The sequence below is a fragment of the Acipenser ruthenus genome, chromosome 10 (genome assembly GCF_902713425.1).
Source record: "Acipenser ruthenus chromosome 10, fAciRut3.2 maternal haplotype, whole genome shotgun sequence".
In the NCBI taxonomy this organism is placed as follows: domain Eukaryota; kingdom Metazoa; phylum Chordata; class Actinopteri; order Acipenseriformes; family Acipenseridae; genus Acipenser; species Acipenser ruthenus.
This window is the reverse complement of record NC_081198.1, coordinates 47830380-47851455: the sequence shown is the minus strand read 5'-3', so window position 1 is coordinate 47851455 and position 21076 is coordinate 47830380. Positions and strand designations below refer to the sequence as shown.

Genomic DNA, 21076 nt, shown 5'->3' with positions numbered 1-21076 from the left:
AAACACACAGGGGACACAGAATACAAGGTAGGGTCCACAAGGACACAGTGCAGATTAAAAGGAATACATTTATATATTTCTTTATTGTTAGTGTTATTTTTTGTATGATTATTTTTTACAGTTTTTGCTGTTTTGGATATTCATGTCGTACATGCTGTCTGTCCAAAGCTTGAAACCTACACAGGTAGACGGGTATATACTGTGTCAAACCCCTTTCAGAAAAAAACACTGTATTCATTTAGCTGATTCGTGCATATCTTGTAACATCAAGTGTAATAAGTTGATCTGGGGCTTAGATTTGTTCGGGGTTGCATTTGGGATTTGGCAGGCTTATATCCTCATTTAACAATCAAGCCTAGTTAACGATTGTGAATGCCTGATCATTTTGGACAGTGAAAGAGTTATTGCCAATTTCATCCTAAGTGAATGCAAAAGGTCAAATTTATTAACAGGTTTCAAAGCATTTAAGAACGGGCATTCGCAGAGGCATTCCAATTGATGGTTTAAATATTTGTTTATGCTCCAAGAAACTGCTTTGAGTTTCACTCAAGCAGTTTCACTCAAGCATGCAATACTTACATTTACTTACAGTGTTATATGTTAACTGAAGTGTCTGCTGAGAGGCACAGCCACATATGCTAGCCAACAAACACACCTGCTGCTGCCTGTTAAAAGGACCTGAGAGGGATGTTCTCTCTGATACCATTTTAAAATAATTGTGCTGCTAATTAAAGGTACAGTGACAAGAGATTCATAAGAGAGAGTGATGGTGGGTATAGATTATGTGCTCCATGCTTAAATAGTCACATGTGTGACCTCAATTCCACAGCGTGCAATGGAGCAGACTCCATGATTAAACACTGTCGTTATAACAAATTGAACAGAAACATTCCAGCAACAGATTGCCTCGCAAGAAGTGGATAAGAGGAAAAGACTACCCTGATCTTGATCCTAATTGTGTTTGCTGGATGGGCTTATTTTAATTAAATTGTCACAAAGTAGAAGTTAAAATAGTACTGTACCGATATTCCATGTTAGGTGAGGCTGAGTAATGTTTCTTCTGTATCATTTTTTACTTTGGTTTTCAGGGACGATGCTTAATCATCCCACCGTTTTTAATAAAAAGCACTTTGCTGTACAGTTTTCTCCTGGTTATGTGTTAACTATTCTGAATGAGGTAGGGACTCCATCATTTGACAGAGATTATGACCGATCATACATGAAATTATACATGCTGTGTTAAACCACAGCAGTACGACTTGTGTCTTATGAGAAAAAATAAAACCTGTGTCTTAGAAATGTACAGTAGGTGCACTGCATTCCACAGTTAGTTAATCCCAGGTATGCCCTGCCAAATGCATTGCACAGTACTTAAAACAAACAAAAAAAAAGGTTTTACCAGTTTTAATCTTTTCATAGTACAACAGAAAAGCCTTGGAAATGGCAGGAACATTGTTAAACATTGATTGTTTTGATCTAGATAAAAAAAAAAAAAAATAATAACTGCTGCTGCATATGTTTGCATATGTAATGCAGTTACAATTAGTTGCTAATTTATTGCAAGATAGATTCACTCGAGGGCATTACCGTGCTGAGGACATCTAAGATGATGCATCAACAAAAGAGAAAATTACAAAAAGGAGCTCAACTAAAATGACAAATATGAATTAAGCATTAAGAGTACAGAAAACATCAGCGCACAGTGATCAATCTTCTGACTTTCAGCATCTCCTCTGTTTAAAATAAACATTAGAGTAATGTGTTTCTTCACAATTGCAGGCATAATGAAACCCAAGGGAGTGCATGTAAAAAAGCTGAACCCAGTCGGTGCTAAGTCTCCTGACAGTGATGAGAAGCAGGCTGAGAAGAGGAAGAACAGTCAGGACCAGAGCAGTCTGCAAACTGTAAGAATGGGGATACTTATTAGTGAGCTTTATCCCCCACTGCGAGGCACCAATAATCTAAGGCAATACCTAGCAAGAACTGTTGGAACGGTGTGCATTGAATTACAATCAGGAAAACAACGCTCACTCTATATACTGCATCTTTCATAGTGTAGAATAATCACACATGCAGTTAAAACTAATACCAGTCTGTTTATGGATGAAAATCACATTCCTTATACCTCACACTCACAATAAGCTCAACACAAAAACTTGAACGGTGTATATGGGATAAGAATCTTGAATTACAATTATGTGTCAGACATTCCCCTTAGAATCACAAAAAATGATTTATTGATAAAATGCATCTTTATTTCAGTGTATGGTGCAGAATATAGAGACTGTGGAATACACCTTTATAATGGAGCGATCTGTGTGTTAATCTAACACCCTTCTTTTTGCTTGTACAGGACAGAATGCTACTGGAGAGCACATATTCAGCCAGCAGCAGTGATAGTGAAACTGAGTCTGAATCAAACGAGATTGGAACTGGTCAGGAAGTGCTTTTAGACCAAATGAAAAACAACACGCAAGGTAACCCTCATAATAAACTCATGCACAGTATGCCTTCCTCTGTCTGCTTCTCTTTAACTAGACTGCACCTCATTCCCTTTCTATTCTGCTGCCCATCTGTTTTTGTATCTACAGCATGGATTTGTTTTCTGCCTTATTTGTCTCTCCTCCTTTCCAGTTGTCTGTCTGTAGTCAATGAATTCCAATAGTTGGGAATTACATTTATCTTTATTTTTTGTAACCTTTTTCACAGTTGATCAAGATGAACATGCTGTCAAGAAGAGTTGTATTGTGAGCCCCATGTCTATTATGGATTTCTACCAACATAAGGTGTATGTCCATTATGGAAAGGAGAGACACAAGGACATGTCACAGTACAGTTTTGTACACAATCAGTCTATTACTGAAGGAAAGGCTGGAGACAGTCCAAGTGTGAGTATCCAAACCCCCTTTCCTTTACAGTGTGGATAAAATGCTCTGTCTCATGATATACATTCCAGATTCGTTGTTCTATCTTGTGTTCTATTAACCCCTCATTTTCCAACAAGTCTTTGTTCCTTTACACTTGTGAGGTCTAAGTGAACAGGCATACTAAAGATCAATTCAGAATTGACAAACTTTTTGATCTATAAAATGAAGAAGTGATTTTTTGTTTGCGCTGCAGTGAATTATTTCACCAGCAGATTACTTTTCTGCAGTTTCTCATGTCTCCCTTGTGTTGTATAAATGCATTACATGATATGAAACTGGTTGCTTATGAGGAATAATTCACCTGTCATTGGCACTCAGATACACTGCCAGACAGCACATGGTGAATTACTTTGTATTTCAAATGCACCTTCCAGGCAGCCATACTATACATACCCTGTATTACAATAAATGTCAGGTAAGCTGTGATTATCAGTGATTGTTTAGGTGAATGGAAATTATTTTGTAGTAATAATAATAATAATAATAATAATAATAATAATAATAATAATAATAATAATAATAATAATAATAATAATAATGACAGTTCAGCTGTCAAAAACAAACCATCATGCATTATTAAAGTTATATACACTTGGTCATTTTTACAGTAAAATGCCACGTAAAACAGGGTATTTAAACAGTAAAGGGATGTTTCCATCAGCATCTCTGTATTTTTTGTTACATTTGTGTACCATTATTGTAAAATAGCTGACATAAACATGTAAGCTTCCCAACATTACAATGAAGAATGTTGTTATGGGCAATATGTGTTTATTAGTTAATATTTCTCTGCTTTAAGCTTTTTAGCTTGAAATGTGTTTTAAAAGAATTATACAGTACTCAGGCGCACTTTCAATAAAAAGCAGACTAATTGCATTCGATGCATGTGCAATTCTGCACACTTGCAGTGACACAGGAGATCAGTATGTACCTTTACATAATGACAAATGAGGGGGAGTGACCTTGAAAACAAAGCATATAGGACTCAAGCTCATTCTTTATTGGCCAAGCAAAGTACAATAACCTTAAACAGGTTGTTTTATTTCTGCATGGAATATGTAAGACTTTAAAGATGGGTCACAACGAACAACGATTTTTATTTTAGCCAACGAGGTGTTCACGTGCGGCAGCAATGCACTAGCAAAAGTCACAAGGTAGTGACATCAGCTCCCCAGTAACAAGCCTCCTCTGTTGTTGTTGTGAATGGATTCTTTCAATGCATTTGTCTGTGCATTTGAGAAAGGAAGACTCATGAAATTAATTGGAGACTGAAGTTGATGAGAAGCAATTACCCTCCACAGTATGAATTAAAACGGTGTGCTGCTTTTTATATGAAAAATTAGAAAAAGCGGGTTGCGTAGAGGAGTTATACTGGACCCTGACGCCCACGATAAAACGAGGGAGTGGTTGTACAGTATTTATTTGTTAGCCTATTTGTTTTTCTATGGTTATATTGGACCTCGACACCCGTGATATATCGAGTGGGTGGTTTGTGCATATATATATTTAAAGATAGAAGTAAAAATGATGTCACAATATATAGAACACCATTATAGGAGGCTGTGTGGTCCAGTGGTTAAAGAAGTGGGCTTGCAACCAGGAGGTCCCTGGTTCAAATCCCACCTCAGCCACTGACTCATTGTGTGACCCTGAGCAAGTCACTTAACCTCCTTGTGCTCCGTCTTTCAGGTGAGACGTAGTTGTAAGTGACTCTGCAGCTGATGCATAGTTCACACACCCTAGTCTCTGTAAGTCGCCTTGGATAAAGGCGTCTGCTAAATAAACAAATAATAATAATCATGTAAGAATAAATCATGGATTTGAATATAAACAATAACAAGCAGTTGTCATGCCGTCAAAAACCTATAAATAAGATTATGAATACAATAAGAAACATGTATTTATGATTTGTTAGGAAGTATTAAAGAGTCAGTATGTTCTGCAATGTGCTCCCAGGGTCAAACACGTACCCGTTTGGGCCATAATTTTGCTGGATTTAATTACATAGCAGAGAACAGAGCTGTCATGACAGATACAAGAAGTGGAAAAAGCAATGTGTCATGGCACTGTTTTGTTTAAATTAAATGTGAATTTTACAGAAAGACACCAGCGGTAGGGTTAGGGTTTTAAACTGGGTGTCCTAATGAGGCTTTTTGGAAGGTGGTTCTACTAACCCAGTATTGCTGTGCGTTTCATTAGGCTCCCCACAGGAATATGATGTGTCAGGGAAAGAACTTGTGCCGTCTGGCTTCAAGTTTGGGGGGGGGGGGGGGGGGGGGGGGGGTTGAATATTCACTAACACAAAACTAAACAGGAGAATTAATTTCACAAAGAAAAAGGGCATATACAAACCTTTGTGTGAAACAGAATTATGATTGGTGAAGTTTGGTAAAGTCAATATAGTTTAGGGTAGCAGGGGTTTTTGAATCTTTACATTGGCTCTACAGTATATACTGCTGCCCAGCAATTCTTTATTTGAGTATTAAATCAGACTGTGAAAGTTATATTAATAACATAACATGACATAGGTTTAAAGGTAGTGCTTTAAATCATGGATTTCTTTGGATTGGCCTCATATTTCAATACATAGCAACACACTGTACAAGAGGCTGTGTTTTTGAAGGTATCAAAATAGGATTTTTTTTTTTTACAACACACTTCAGCAAATAAAAATATACATTTACAATAAAGCTTTTTTATGACAGTACATATTTGTGACACACACACATGCACGCCTTATTGATCAAAGACAGGCTTGGATGTAAGGGTACCAGGGTCAAGCTATATCATATCATCGTACTGTCTCAGCCCTCCTTGCACCATGTTTTATCAGGTATAGTACAGATAGTGCAGTATGTTTCCTGTTTCATAGATGCTTGGCCCGAGGTGAAATTATCACTGGTGACAGTGACTACAAGTAAACACATGAACTAAGCTCAATAGGAGTATCTGGACGTTAAACATTACAAGACCAATCATCTGTTTCTTACTATTCTGGGTGTGCTGGTTGCTACATAGCAGAATGAATATGTCTGAGCTTGTGCTGGAAATGTTGCTGTGTTGTATGTGTATGTTGCTGTGTTGTATGTGTATGTTGCTGTGTTGTATGTGTATGTTGCTGTGTTGTATGTGTATGTTGCTGTGTTGTATGTGTATGTTGCTGTGTTGTATGTGTATGTTGCTGTGTTGTATGTGTATGTTGCTATGTTGTATGTGTATGTTGCACATGTAGTACTGAGTGTGGGTTCAGGGCCGTTCAATGAGGTGTTCATTGAATACCGACGATGGACAGGGTTGCTTTTTAAATGATATCAGAAATCAATAGTTCTGCGGGTGTGACCAAAATTAACTTTTAATCCATTTATAATGCCACATTCAGTTTTGCTGCAGGTTGCAGAAGTTAGGCAACATACATTTTCTTTAGTTTATCACCCACCACAAGTAATTCACAGTTTCACAACTGCACCACAGCTGTGCTGTTTTCAATGAATATCTCAGTACTAAGGGTTTCCACTCAGTCCATACAATGCACAGTGATAGTATGGGAAGTTTGTAAGGCAGAACTATGTGATTTTAGTGTCTTTAATAACCTTTTCACAAACACTCAGTAGAGTGATGTAAACTCCAGCAGCTCACATCAGTCCTCATGGCCTGAACTGCCCCCCATTCATCATTGAGACACTTCCTGACAGCCCAGCTCACAGGCTGGCTTCTTCCAGGGACTATTCCATTCTTTAGTTGATCTTTAATAGAGATTGCTGGAAACCTCTCTGACAATGGAAAACAACAAAGCCAACACACCCAATGAGTTTCTTTAAAAACAGCATTGATCATTTAAAAAAAGGAAGTACATAGTAAGATTCTTAAATACTTTAGACCGGTACTGTGATGATCTCTGCTAATCCGTAGCTGTTTTCGTTAATGCCTGCAGGCTTGATGGTTTGATTTAATTACCAGTCTGAAGCCTGCATTTCTGTTTTTACTTAATTCCCTAATCTCCTCCTATGTTTCATTATCAACCTTTGCCTGGGAACAGTTTGAAGTAAATATTTGTGTTGGAGAAGCAAAGTTAATGTGGTGGATGAACTGTGCTGCAAAGCAGAGATGATAAGTGAAAACAAGAAAACTAACTCCATTACACATTGTAATAAATATTTGTCAGATTATAGTTGCATAACGTTTTGTAAATTTCAATTTCCATTCTTCACTCTGTCAATTACTTGCAGCTCTTCACTTTATTCTAGCAAATGCAGTTATTTTAATTATTCTGACAATGATTTTTCACATTTCAAAGCTCAAATGAATTCCAGAAATGTATTTGTGTTTTTGGTTAAAGATGACGCTAACATAGAAAAAAAAAAAATTAAAAGCTAGTGGTGCCACCTTTAACTTTAAACTCATCCAGTCACGCAAGTATGTTTAAAATATTAAATACACACAAACACACACACTAACATAAACAGGCATAGCTATGCACAAAGAAAATATTCTGTTGGCGTCTATAGATATCTATCCTTATTGCAGTTCAATATCGCTGTTATTCATCTGAAGCATAAAACAAAAATAGTCATGCAGGGTGTGAAAAGTGGTGATTAGCTTGACAATGGGAACGGAAGGTGCCATTGATCCTCATTGAGTCCTGATCAATATGTTGGCTGCAGCTGTGAGGTGACATTCAAATCAAATACATATAAATAAAAACATTGTAATAGCTTGTTGAGATCAAATTTAATTTAGACCATTTGTTTTCTTCTTTAAAAAAAAAAGCACTACATTATGTAGTCCCAAAGGAAATGCACACAATACAAGAACTGTTTTGAACTCTATAAGCACTTTTTCACATCACAAATGGTGTTCTTGTTACAAAGACAAGAACCCAAGCCTTATTTCAGCGTGGCTGTGGATCTAAACTATAGTACACTAAAGAGACATTCACATGCAGAGCTAGTTGTCAGCTTTCATAACCTTGGTACCCAAAAGGACATCATTAATTTATCAAAGTGGCATTGGTATTTGCATCTGCTATCATTTAGATCCTATTACCACTATACCACTAACTGGTGTCTTCCAAAAAATAAAACTAAACAGAAAAAATGTCCTAAATTTAATAAAATAAAATAAAAGGAAATTATGTTGTGGACAGTAAAATTATAATTTATAATTAACCATGCTTTAAACAGGTGGTGAATGCACATTGTATGTTATGCATATTATGCATTTGAAATTAGTCTTATTTCAAAGGAAAGCTAGATTTTAATTGGCTGATTATATAAATATATATATATATATATATTTCAGAGCAATTCATTTTCAAATAACATAAATGATTTAACAGTAAAATGTGTTAGATTGCTTGTGGTTTATAAGAGCACATTTCAATTACAAAGCTACACATAATCAATTTTCCACAGATGGCTTAAGACTGTTTCATTATGTATTCACCCATTTAGTGTTTTTCTCCTAAATGCTCATATTAAGTGTGTGTTATAATTGTGTGCATTCTTTAAGCCCTCAGCCTTCTAATTAATTAATATACATCTGTTTCTGTCTTTTTAAAGCAAGCTCATGTCTTTTGTTTGCTGTTCTTCCTTTCTTTCTGGAATGCTGTATTTGTTTCTTTAGAGCAGATTTATAAGATGTTATTAAAGCTAGGAACACAATGGTTCGCCAGTATTTCTGCCAGTCTCATGCTTTGTAGCCTTTGTTTTCACATATTGTTTTTGCACTATAAGCTTTTAGTTAACGACCGAATCTCAGCACCTGCAGTCATGCCATTCTGTGTGTGACATCCTCAAACTGTACCAATGACAACATATTTTAATATTTTTAAATGTCTTATACATATCTATGCTTTTTTTGTTGTTTTAATTGATGGACATGAAAACAAGTAAATACATGCACCATTTCTGGTACCCTTTTCTTGACTTTTATGAACTGGATAAAGATAGCTCAGCTATCACAAGCCTGGGAGAGGTGGAATCACAAGATCTAGAAGCCAAACAGGGATTCAAAGCCAGGATCTCTTAATTTTCATTCCTTCCTGCAGTATTAAGACAGAGCTTTTAACCCTATAGGGACTATTCACAGCTTTTAGTTTTAACACATGACAAGTATTTTGATGGATTAAATCCATCAATCAAGGAAAGTTGTTCTTGTCATTATAGGGTTGCAATAAATTGTAAGAGTTGCAGTCGCCTTGCTGGTTTTGTTTACTTGTTTACAGAGCATTCTGTTAGAACTGATTATTAAAGAAGATATTTCCTGCAGCAGGATTTATAATTGCCTCTCAGAATTATACCCGATCAAGGATAAGAGTTCTATCTAGCAACACATAATATTTCCAAGTGTTAGAAGGCTGCAGTTGAGGAGCTGTGATTGATATTCCCTGCTGACACAAACCACAACCACTAATCACTAATCAAAATCAAGCTACATTACACAGGGCATCTTTCATGCCATACACCACCGTGCTGAATGGCTTTGGCTCAGTAAATTATAAAGACATTAAAGGGAAGCCTGAAAGAGACAGATGAATGTATTAATTGCCATTGACTCATTGAGTGCACAAAATACGAGTCCTTAATTAAACATTTGGTAGTCTGAAACGATCCTGGATAGTTAGTGCAATCAGTATTTGCATCGGTAGTATCGGTAGGTCTTAAGTTTAAAAACAACATGCACAAATTCTTTTGTATGGCCTTCCCTTCATTCATTGTACTTAATGCCTGATCCTGAAGAAGGTACTCATCTGGGTATTTACCCCGGTTTTCTTCCAATTTCAAACGCCCAATTTGAATTTCACCTCACCGCTGTAACCTGTGTACTGTATAAGGCATCCTCTGTTTCTGCTGTCTAGCTAATGGCATATTTTCAACCGGAAAACCTAAGCAGAGGATGCTGCCAAGCAACGATGGAAGACTAGCCATCGCCTGGCCTTGTCTGGTGCATGACCAGTAGGGGTCGCTTTGGCGGGGTGAGGCAAACCAACCACAGTCGATTTTCCCTCCCTAGCTAATGAGAGCACAAAGGCCAATGCAGAGTCTCTGTGGGCCTCCGGGTCACCTTCGGCAACTCTGTGTGACAGGAATTTTAACCAGTGAGCTCCTGATCACATACCTCACCCCACAATTCACATGGCAGAGCCTTTACGTGAGCCACTGGAGCCTTTTAAGCTTGACTATTTCAAGGTAAAAGTGACAGAAAGTGGCAATGTTCTGAAAAAAAGAGGATTGGTTGAATTCCATCAAGGAAAGCAAAAATCTTAGGAATACTGAAAATGTAAATGCAAAAATCTATTTGGGAAATCTGATTTAAATTGCTAAATCGTGCTTTCATAATAAGAAAATTCATTGAGCTGTATTGCCATAGCAAATCTTTAAAAGTCAGTATTCTAAGAGAAGTGCAGTAAGATTTAATTATTGGTAAAATAAAAAGAAATAATAATGTTTCTACAACTAAGCAATTACATTTCAGGCTTCTCGGGATTTTCGACAAATTTCTACTTTGAGAATACCAATTTATTTCCCAACTAAACCAGTCTTTGATCACGGGTTTATTGTTAGGGTTTAGAAGATCTATTATAGAATTTATATAAAGTATAGTACAATAAGTTTGCCTTTGTATATAAATGATGTATTTTTTAAAGTGTTTTTAACTCTATCAGAGTAGTAAGGAGTAATTTTAAGACGTCATTTTTTGAGTGATCATCTTCGCTAGACCCCTGTACAGATCTGCAGTGTTTAAATAGTTAAATGCGAAACCAATTTTAATTTATTTAAAAAATAAGTGTTCATTTAAAGGAAAACTGCATCGTAAGTGAAAATATGCATAAACAATCATCAATATTCCATTTTTTATGTTTGGTTGATAGAAAGCCACTAGAGGATTGATTTGCTCTCATTAGTTAATATATGCAGATGGTGTTTCAAAATGAAAATTGTGTTCATCTGTGGATATTTTAAAATCATTTCCTCAAGCTGCTTTTCGTAAAAAAAAAAAAAAAAAAAAGTGCTTATGTAAATAAGTCAAATGGTTCCATTTTACAAGTAATGTCCCCTTATATCTCCGCCCTGAAGATTTTGTTAAAATATCCTTTCCTCTAAATTACTCCAGGGGGCAGGCTAATTGGAAATGAAAGTAATAAAGAGAACTGATCATTAAAAGAAAGGAGCTTGACATAAGAACATAAGAAAGTTTACGAACAAGAGGAGGCCACTCTGCCCATCTAAGCAAGTCCGGTTCCTCGTAGCCGATTGGTCTCAGAACTTTGTCAAGTTGAGTCTTAAAGGATCCATGTCTGCCTCAACATCATGACTAGGTAGCTCATTCCATACTTTCATCACTCTCTGTGTGAAGAAATGTCTCCTTCCCTAAGTCTAGCTCTACTTCATTTCCAACTGTGTATCATGTAGTCTTTGTTTCAGTGTTGTGCATAAAGTATTCTTTAGGGTTAACTATGTCAACTCCTTTTAAGAATTTAAAGACTTCAGTCATGCCCTCCACCCCCCCCCCCCCCCATTCTTCTTTGTTCCAGGCTAAATAGATTCTGTTCTTTTAACCTTTCTTTGTAGCTCAGTCTTTTAAGTCCTGTGATTAGACTGATTGCTCTTCTTTGGACTTTCTCCAGGGGCACAATGTCCCTTTGGTGCTGTGGTGACCTGAATTGGACACAGTATTCCAAGTGCAGTCTCACCAGTACATTATACAACCTCAACGTAACCTCCTTGGATTTATACTCTACACTTTTGGCTATGTACCCAAGCATTTTGTTAGCCTTTAGGATTACTGCCCCACACTGTGTGGTTGCTGACAGCGATGAATCTATTACGACACATGCTCACTGCAAAATAATATCACTTTTCTTTATAATACAGTAAGTTTTAGTCTAAGTATTCAAATATTCATAGCGCAGTAGTGACAGGTCCTTTAAACTGCTTTCCGTGTGCTTTATTCTCAGTATGCAGTAGTATTTACTCCATTTGCAACTTGTTATTTAAAACAACGGCTGCAAGTTGTTATTTAAAACAATGTCATGCATTTTAATAATAATTAAAACTGCAAAAAATATGCATCTGTTTTTCAGTTAAGTACACTGCACCTTTTTCTACTCTTCTTTGAGTTCAGAAACTAAAAGTTAACCTTATGTACCTTATCTGCTGCTTAAAATAGAGAATTTCAGTTGGCATAATTATCTATCGCAGATACTTACGCACCATATTGCTCTTTTTTTATATATATTTTTTGGTTCTTTGGGATGCATATAACATCAGTGCAGTTTTAGCCTTCGAAGCTGAAGGATGGTTTCACTAAATTTATCCTGGGAGCACAACGGGGCTCTGTAACAGGATAGCATCAGGAATGAGACTCCGAGTTGGGAATAGCTGCAGTTTAAGTGCTGTTGCACACTTTTAATACACAAAACAAACGAATAAACAAACAGAGGCACGGTGGCCATAAAAGGTTTGAACAAAATAATACTAAATACACCCTGTTAGGCTGGGCAGTCGCCTTCACTGACCGATAGAATATCCACAGCGCAGCTCAGCTCAGCACAGCATAGCTCAGCTCAGCACAGCACAGCTCAGTACAGTTTAACATAGGTTCCACTCACTACACACCAACCTCCAAACAAATGATTTTCTCCTCCTTACATGCCATCTGTCTGGATCCTAATTAACCATTAATCATTCAATTAAGGCTCCAGCAACATTCTCACGTTTTATGGCAGGGAGGATTTTAACCCCTCCCTGCCAACCCTATATTCCCAACACCCACACACACTTTACATTTAGGGCTTTCACCCTGCCACAGGCTCCTTTGGGAAGGACAGTGGCTGCTACAGTAGTGCAATCATGGGGCTTCAAGACAGAGCTAAAAAACAAACAAAAGATCTAGGATTTGAGAGAGCCTTTCAGTCTAGTATGAAAAGGGAAGAACTGGGCAGATTGCTACAGGAACACTGCCTGCAGCATTTGTACTTTTCCAATATGCAGGTGCCAGTGGTATTACTGGAACAGCAATGACATCATGAATTATGAGTGGGTTTGTCATTAAGGGGTGCTACACTACTACTCCCTTATGTTGAGCTGCCTTCTTTGAAAACAGAGATATAAAATGAGTTTCAGCGTGTTTTTATTTGAGAAGTCAGAGATTACTTATTTATGTTAACCAAGTCATGAACACATGTTCATTTGTACAGCATTTCTACAAAAATAAATAAAAATCTAAAACTTGAAGCACAGAAGTATTACTGCATATGAAGCTCTACATTTGTGAAATTGACATTTATTTAATGAAAAAAAAAGTTTCACATTTTATACTGGAATTGAATCCATGAACTTGTTAATATACAGTACATGTCAAATGTATTAATATACTGTGTACTAAAGAAATAAAAAGCATTTCACAGTACTGTGAATTAACAGTCTTGCAAATTGGTCAAGTAAAACTAATCGCTACAGCAATTCAGTAATTCACCCATGTGGTCAATCACATTGCAAAGAACACAGGGTTGAAATGGACACCTAACCTCCTTTCAGGGATTTGCTATGTATTTGGCGTCCTTGAGTTTCATGTTTATTGATTTTGTCGATCTTGTTCTAATCCTCATAACATGTTTTTTTTCATTTGTTACCCAAAGGAGTTGCTGTGCACTTCTTGAGTGTTATGATATTTAGGAAGTTTTTCTTGTTGCAGAATGTAAAAATATGTATCCTATTGACCTCTTATGTAACCAGCAGACCACGTGTGACTGGTAAAGTGCTATTCAGATATTAAAGGTCCAGTTCTAAGGGACTTTTGGGATGTTCTAGAGCACTGTATACTCTTACATGTGCCCATGCACAGTGTTACATACTTACATCATAAAAAATAAAGGACACAAGCTGCTGTGACATCCAAGGTGACAAATAAATAAATAAATAAATAAATAAGAATGCTCACCCTTCCAGTCATTAAGGTCACAGTTGTGAAATCTACCAGCCCCACTGACTGTATGCTGTCAAGTATTAGTGTAACACAGTCGTCTTGGTAAAATGTTTGATTAGACATGACAACAAGAACAGAAGCGACAGAAAGCATCCTGCTGTATCCTATTATTATACATGTCAGGGGTCTAACAACTTGATTATATTTGTATAAATTAGCATCAAATGTGTGATCTGATATTTTCAGTACTGTTAGTTCAGTAAGCACACAGGGACTATATTGTTTAGTTTGCTGTGTATTACACTATTTTCTCTTACTGATTTAATGTTTTTTTTTGTGAAAAGTCATTTTTCGGTTACAGTTTAAAATCTTTGGTAATTCAAATATAATATTCTTTTAACTAAGAGACACTAATGAATCAATTTGAAGTAAGCATCAATGTAGGCTATATTGAATATAAGGTGTGTTTATTCATGGTCAATCAGTGGCAAGGTTAGGTTTAATTATGAAGTATTGTTTTGTGAACCAGGGACACTGGGCAGCCTCCAGTGTTTAGCAAAAATGAACTTGAATAAACGATCTAAAGAAACACACTAATGGACACTGCAGTCCATCTTTGTAATTAAAATCAGCTCCTCACCTTATAAAGCCTTATCTTTCTGGCAGATGCAGAAGATAGTACTGTACAGCAGTATGAAGCTTCACCGCAGCTTTTATTTAAACCTCCTTTTTTACATTTTCAAGATTACTGTTGACTTCCGCACCACAAATGGAACACATGGTCCACATTGTATTGCTCACAAACTAAAAATGTACATTTTCATATGTATGTAGCACTTCATTGATCTTGGGTAATATTGTTGCTATTCAAGAATTATTAACTCACATAGACATTGAATACTTTTTTATGGGTTAAAGGTTTTTCCCACATAATTACATAGCCCACCTAAAACAAGATAGCTATTTCTATTGATCTAGTCCATTCCAATTTACCTGCAAGATACTGAAATAGAAAATCCTATTCCTTCTGTGACTGATGTGCACGCTACTCATTACTTCTAACTACATGCCATATAATGGCTTGACCTTAAGTGAAAAATGAGGATCTACTTTGTTTCTATTGACAGTATATAAAATGTCAAAGATGAAGATGTGAGTACATCATCTAGGGCAGTGGTACTCAACTCTGGCCCTCGAGATCAAATCCAGTCCAGGTTTTTACTCCAATCAAGTTCTAATGTAGTTAATTGAAGGCTGCTAAGAGACAATTAACTAATTTAGGTCCTGGTTGGAATAAAGACCAGGACTGGAATGGGTCTCGAGGGCCAGAGTTGAGTACCACTGACCTAGGTGTTTCTTCAATGCTTTGATACCAGATGGATTGCTATTCACTTTCAATTAAATGTTAACATTTAGCCATTGAAACTACCGTTTAAGAACCATTTGAAAAGTGAATGAAAGTACAGTAAAAAAAATCCATTGCTTTACATTTATTATCCTTATTTCATACTACTATGGAACATTAATAAAAGCTATTGCCAGATGACACACTAGCTGCCATTAGGAAAAGTAGAATAGTTACATTGTATGCATTTTTGACAAACAGTTTACATCTGGATATGATTACTGAATGTGCATAGAAGTTTAACAATATGGCAGGTAACTTTAACACTTAAACTATATCAAAGTTAGCTGCACAGTAGAATGAGGAAAAACATATTGGAAAAAACAGTATACTGTCTGTGAGAGTCCTGCATCGGGCCGAGTACCCGCGGGTGACCAGCAAAAGTGGGTCGGGTTCAGGTCGGAATGTGAACTTTTTTGCGGTTTGCGGTTCGGGTAAAATAAAAAAATAAAAAATCGGGTCTGAATTTGAATCACCTCATTTTGGTCACAAAACTGCCTTTGGTGTGTTTCTTTTGTCTGCCTGCCGCCACAATACGTAGAAACGTTTGTTTGCCCATTTGGCAGGGCACCTAAAAATGTAATCCTGTAACCAGCTGGAGAATAGATTTATACCGTGTGTGTGCCTATAAAGTGGTCGTCCAAAGTTTACAAACCCTAATTTTCTTCTACAAATATTCTTGAAATGTATTTGTTTACGACTGTAAGTCGCCCTGGATAAGGGCGTCTGCTAAGAAATAAATAATAATAATAATAATTTATGGAAGTGTAACACCCTAAAATTAATGTTGAATACATGTATATAGTACATTCCTATAAACACCCCTAGTTATTTATTTATGGTAAATATAGATGGTACATTCCTAAAATCCCCCTATTCTTCTGTTTTCTAATATATATATAAAAAAAAGTTCCAAAACAAGACTGTCAGTTCAGCTTGTTACAGTTACACACTGCTTTGTTTGTGTTATGCTCTTGTAGCCTTAAATAAATATATTTTCAAAGAAACAAGAAATCACCATTTAATGTATATAACAGAAGCATACATTGGGATACCTTTGACAAATTGGCCAATTGCAATATACGCTGAGACCTTGAGATCTTCTGCTTGGAACTCAGATACAAGGGTATGGGGAAGAGCTGCAAGTGTCACGCTGTCACTGGAAGAACCGGATCAAGCTTGCGCCTTTGACAATTCAAAAATATTAGCGGATGTAAATATCTCTGATGTATTTGTAAGGTTCTTTTAATAGATCATTTTATTAGAAAAGTGTAGACTCTGATTAGCAGCAATACTATAATAAGAATAATAAAATTAAGTGCCAAACAAGTACATAAAGGGGAATTATATGACTGCAATATTTTAATTTCAAACAACAAAAGCGAACTCGCTCTGGATAAAAGCGTTGTGCTAGAAAGAAAACTGTGGGTTTAGTAGGGATACGACAGGGCATTGGTCCCCAATCCCGGATATCCTGTGGAGGAGTAATCATATACAAAAATATATCTCAAAACATATGCTGAATATCGTTCTGCAACAAGTGAAAACAACCAAAAAAAAATCGATATGCAGCCCAACTACATAAACAGTGCTTGTGGAAACACGCTTTTATTGCATGGAGATTTTACTTATAGTACTAGTTATGATGGAGCTGTATGGGAACAGTGAAAAAAAAACTATAGTGTTCTGCAAAAAATCTATGGTGAACCTCGCTCTGACTGCGTCGCGTGTCTGAGGTCCTGGTAAGGGACGCATTTGTGAACCACGCAGTCTTCTGGGAATTGTAGTTCGGCGCGGTGATGTCTGCGTGGTCTTGGACTCGCGGTGATGCCGTGATACGGGTAGCTCTATGTGTGGTAGCTGAATGGCTGAAGTTAAATGAAGCATGCTAATGAAGAATATGCATGACTTTTTGGTGCGGAGCCACAAGCTTCATGCCTCTTTTTCCTCCATTATATGATTAATACATATAAGCAACATGTACTAATCATGTAATGGGATTTGTAAGCAATATTTAATTTCGTGCACTGATTTGCAGATGGTATTGTAAATTGCTGCAGCTGTTATTACTTGTAATGTAATGGTTCCTTGCAGCTCTGTGACAGTTCAACATTATTGTATTCAGATTGCTTGCCCAACAAGCTCAAGGGAGACGCTATGAAATCACAGGAAGAATGTTTCCACACGTGCTTTTAATTCCACAAAAATAATGGAATGTTCAGTGTTTGAAGAGCTGTCATCACTGATAAATAAGTGCCAGCACGTCTTTTCAGATGGATTTTACTGGCAACCATTTAGGTGTGGCAAAATTCCCAAGATTTGAAACACTGCAAATGAATGATATTTTGATTACCACTGGATAATATATTCTCTTTTTTTGGATGCCAAGAGACAGGTCAGGTAATCAATAACTTCACCTGTTTGCTGAAGGTGTGGCATGAAACAATATAAACTTTTCATAGGTTAAGGTAACGTCGCTGATAGCTGTCTCTTTATCCAGCGAGACAAACAGAAATTAGCAATGGGGGCTGTCATCGTAAGAATCAACTTTTTACTGGAAGTGACAACATTTTCACAGTGATTAGATAAATCCTTTGAACCGTAATAGGATTTTTGTTTTATAAGATAACCACATTTAATTACTTTAATTACTTTATTTATTTATTTATATATTTATTTATTTATGTGTTTATTTTTTATTGCAGAAATTGAAACAAGTAGAAGAGAAGAAGGAAGAACCTAAGATGTCTGGCTTCGCTAAAATCTCCCTCGAGTCTCTTAATAAACTCAACAGCAACAGCGGCCCTTTCCTGGAGAAGGAGAAGAAGAGCCCGAACAAGGCTGAAGGGGAGAAAGCAGATGATGCTGGGAATGAAGAAGCCTGTTCTAGTTGTTCTGTTAAACCTGGTGTGGACAATCTGCCATCATTAAGCGATTCCTTATATGACAGCTTCTCCTCCTGTGCCAGCCAAGGCTCCAGTGACATATAGAGGCACTACGATATACACTGAACTTCTTCCTGAGAGAGCACTTAATATAACAAGGAAAGAAGTTAATGTGACTGGGGGAATTCTAAAAATAAGAACACCATCGAAGCCTAAGGTGTAAGAAATGAAAGCAGGTGCAAAGAAAAGAAAAAAAAAGCGTTTTCATTTAAAGGACATTAATATTTGGAAACCGTAAATTGATGGCAGAGCCTAACTCTGATTTTTATATAATGGGATTTCGTAACTTTGCACTGTTATAAATACTGTACAGAGATTTCTGTAAATTAAAAAATATATTTGTAGCAAAATGAAATAAAGCAATAAATATTATCAGTCGGTGCCATCACCCAAGTTTACAAATTATTAATACATAAAACTTGATTTGAAGATTTAAAATATAATGTTAATTTGTTTAATAGTAATTTAAATTATATTGTTATTGATGTTTTAAATTCTGTATTTTTGTGCAAACTGCGTCTTTGTAGGGTCGGTTTTTTACCAGTTCTGTTCGGATCATACATAAACCACCATGACATTGTTGAATCATAAACAAAAATCTTGAAATAATTAACGTAACACGCAGTAAGATTTCTTTGACTTAAATGCAAAGTGTGAAGGTCTGTAAATCTGTTACTAAAAGAAAATATGATGTTTAATTTACTGTTCTGATAAATCTACTGACACAAACCTTATCACCTTAACTCTGTATTTTGGGTATTTTGGCAAATCATGTCTAATATCCACATTTACACAGCTCACTTTTCATGGTGCTAACAACAAAACACGCTGTCTCTTTTTTTCTATGAAAGCTGTGTTCATATGTAAGGAGAGAGTCTATTTCAAAGGACATCTGTATTTTTCTAGCTGTGCTGTATTTATACCTACTTTTGTAAATGGAACTGTAAAGTAGTGTATTTGTGTTATTTCAGATTTTTTTTCCCCATAATTGTTAAGTTTTAAAATAATATGGTACCAACAGTGTTACTTTGGTAATAACTTGTGCAATTTTTGCTGTCACGTTAGAATTGATGCCACATTTTATGTAATGATGTTGTCAGAAAGAAATAAAATGATTTTCATATTTTAAGTTTTATAAAGGGCTTGTTTTATATTTAGAAGAGATAACTACTGCTGTGGAAAAACTCTTCACCACAGATCAAAGTTACTTAGCAGGAAGACCCAGAAGTTATGGGCATCAATAGCTCTTGTAGGTTGAGTAGTGTTCACCCTTTGTCTCAATGATGATGATCACAGGTGATTTTGATAAGGTACATTGTAGCCTGTGTGTGTGTGTGTGTGTAATAAAAGTACAATGATCTGCAATAATAATCATAAGCTGGCCTAAACAGATTTATCTGCAATTATAAACTTTTTTTAAGCATAACTTACCCTGTATGCTTCTATGCATATTTTATCAACACACAAGTAATTATTTGCATCACAAACAACTTGCACATTCCTGTCAAGGTACTGTAAGTAAAAGTGTATTACAAACTAATTTCAGCCCAAATGTATTTTAAGAAAAGAAACTCATAGTTGGGTTTGTTAAGATATGTTTTTATTTATTTATTTATTTATTTATTTATTTATTTATTTAGATAAATAGAGCAATTTGGAAAATTAATTTGAATAATGTGTGTGTTTAAAAAAAAAAAGTGCTATTTCTGAGCCTTTTAAAATCAGGATACAAGGTTTGCTAGTATTAAAAAATAAAATCAATACCCTTTCAGTGCTCTTCCAATTAAGTGGGATAACCACCCTCTGTTACACTTCCTTGAACCAGGGAGAAGAGTTTTGTGACCTGAATCAGAGAGTACAAACATTGAAATGATGGCACTAAAGCTTGGAAATGACATTTAATTGCACCTTTAAGTACCCTTTAAACATTAGGCCAGTGCTTACTGTCATTATAATGATTGCATGTGTCACCAAGCAGATAAGCAACACGACGAAGGGAAGGGGAGTGTTAATGTTGGAATTTAAACCATACATTGACAAAACTGACAAAGTTAGTGGTACCATTGATTTTTAAACATGGCTTGACGGTTGTTAACAGGGAATACTGCATTTTATTACAATAACATTTTTACACACAATTTTATTGTTCTTGTATCACAAAGTGCTTACTAATACCAAATTAAGAATGAATACAACTACATGTTGTATAATTTAGTATTTAAGATGATAAAAAGAAGCAGGTCTCATAATGTGCTCTTAAATGGAATGTCAACATTAAGGTTCTGTTGAAGGATTTTAGTAAATATATAGTGGATGGGGATTCATTGAAAAGGGATCAACAAAGCTTCTTGTTGCAGAACAATCCTAGTTAATCATAGATTAATTAACATTATTTGGAGTAATACATTTCTTTGTGAGATGAAAGCAAATTCAGACTGGCTAAAACTGGCTAAAGAACAATTGCTCATCATGAGATTTTCAACACTGGCAAGTTTAAATGGGAAACATAAGCCAGGAAGAGATAATCCTTTTGGTGCAAAATGTGATTCCCAGTTAGTCTTAATTCACAGAAAGGTCTGAATGATTTGAAATAGCTGTCCCTGATCACTGTATCATATAACTACCCGTCATGATGTATACTTCTAAGACCTCCCCCCTTTTAAGCACAAAATGTTGACCTTGACCCTCATGAATAAAAAAATCAGAAACAGCTAATAACATGTTTCTGAATACTGTTCTGTGCTCTTCTAATATTAGCCTATAGGACCTTTTTTTAAGCAAGTGCAAAGACAAAACCATACTATTTTAACAGAATAAAATATTTAGTAAAAAACGACTTTGTCCCTTGGTAGTTTTATACCATTGCCATTGTT

The 21076-nt window shown here is 36.0% G+C and overlaps 1 protein-coding gene across 6 annotated transcripts in view; it reads left to right on the top strand.

Annotated features, from left to right (window-relative positions):
• LOC117409405 (nck-associated protein 5-like) overlaps positions 1-19332 on the top strand; it is a 195036-nt gene extending 175704 nt beyond the window's left edge. For all 6 annotated transcript variants that reach the window (XM_034015403.3, XM_034015421.3, XM_034015438.3 and 3 more), the window contains 4 exons: positions 1780-1904; positions 2354-2477; positions 2710-2888; positions 17964-19332. In XM_034015403.3, the coding sequence (XP_033871294.3) occupies positions 1780-1904; positions 2354-2477; positions 2710-2888; positions 17964-18248 (713 nt within the window). In that variant the 3' untranslated portion in view covers positions 18249-19332. The remainder of the gene's footprint in view (positions 1-1779; positions 1905-2353; positions 2478-2709; positions 2889-17963) is intronic.
• Positions 19333-21076: the final 1744 nt, after the last annotated feature.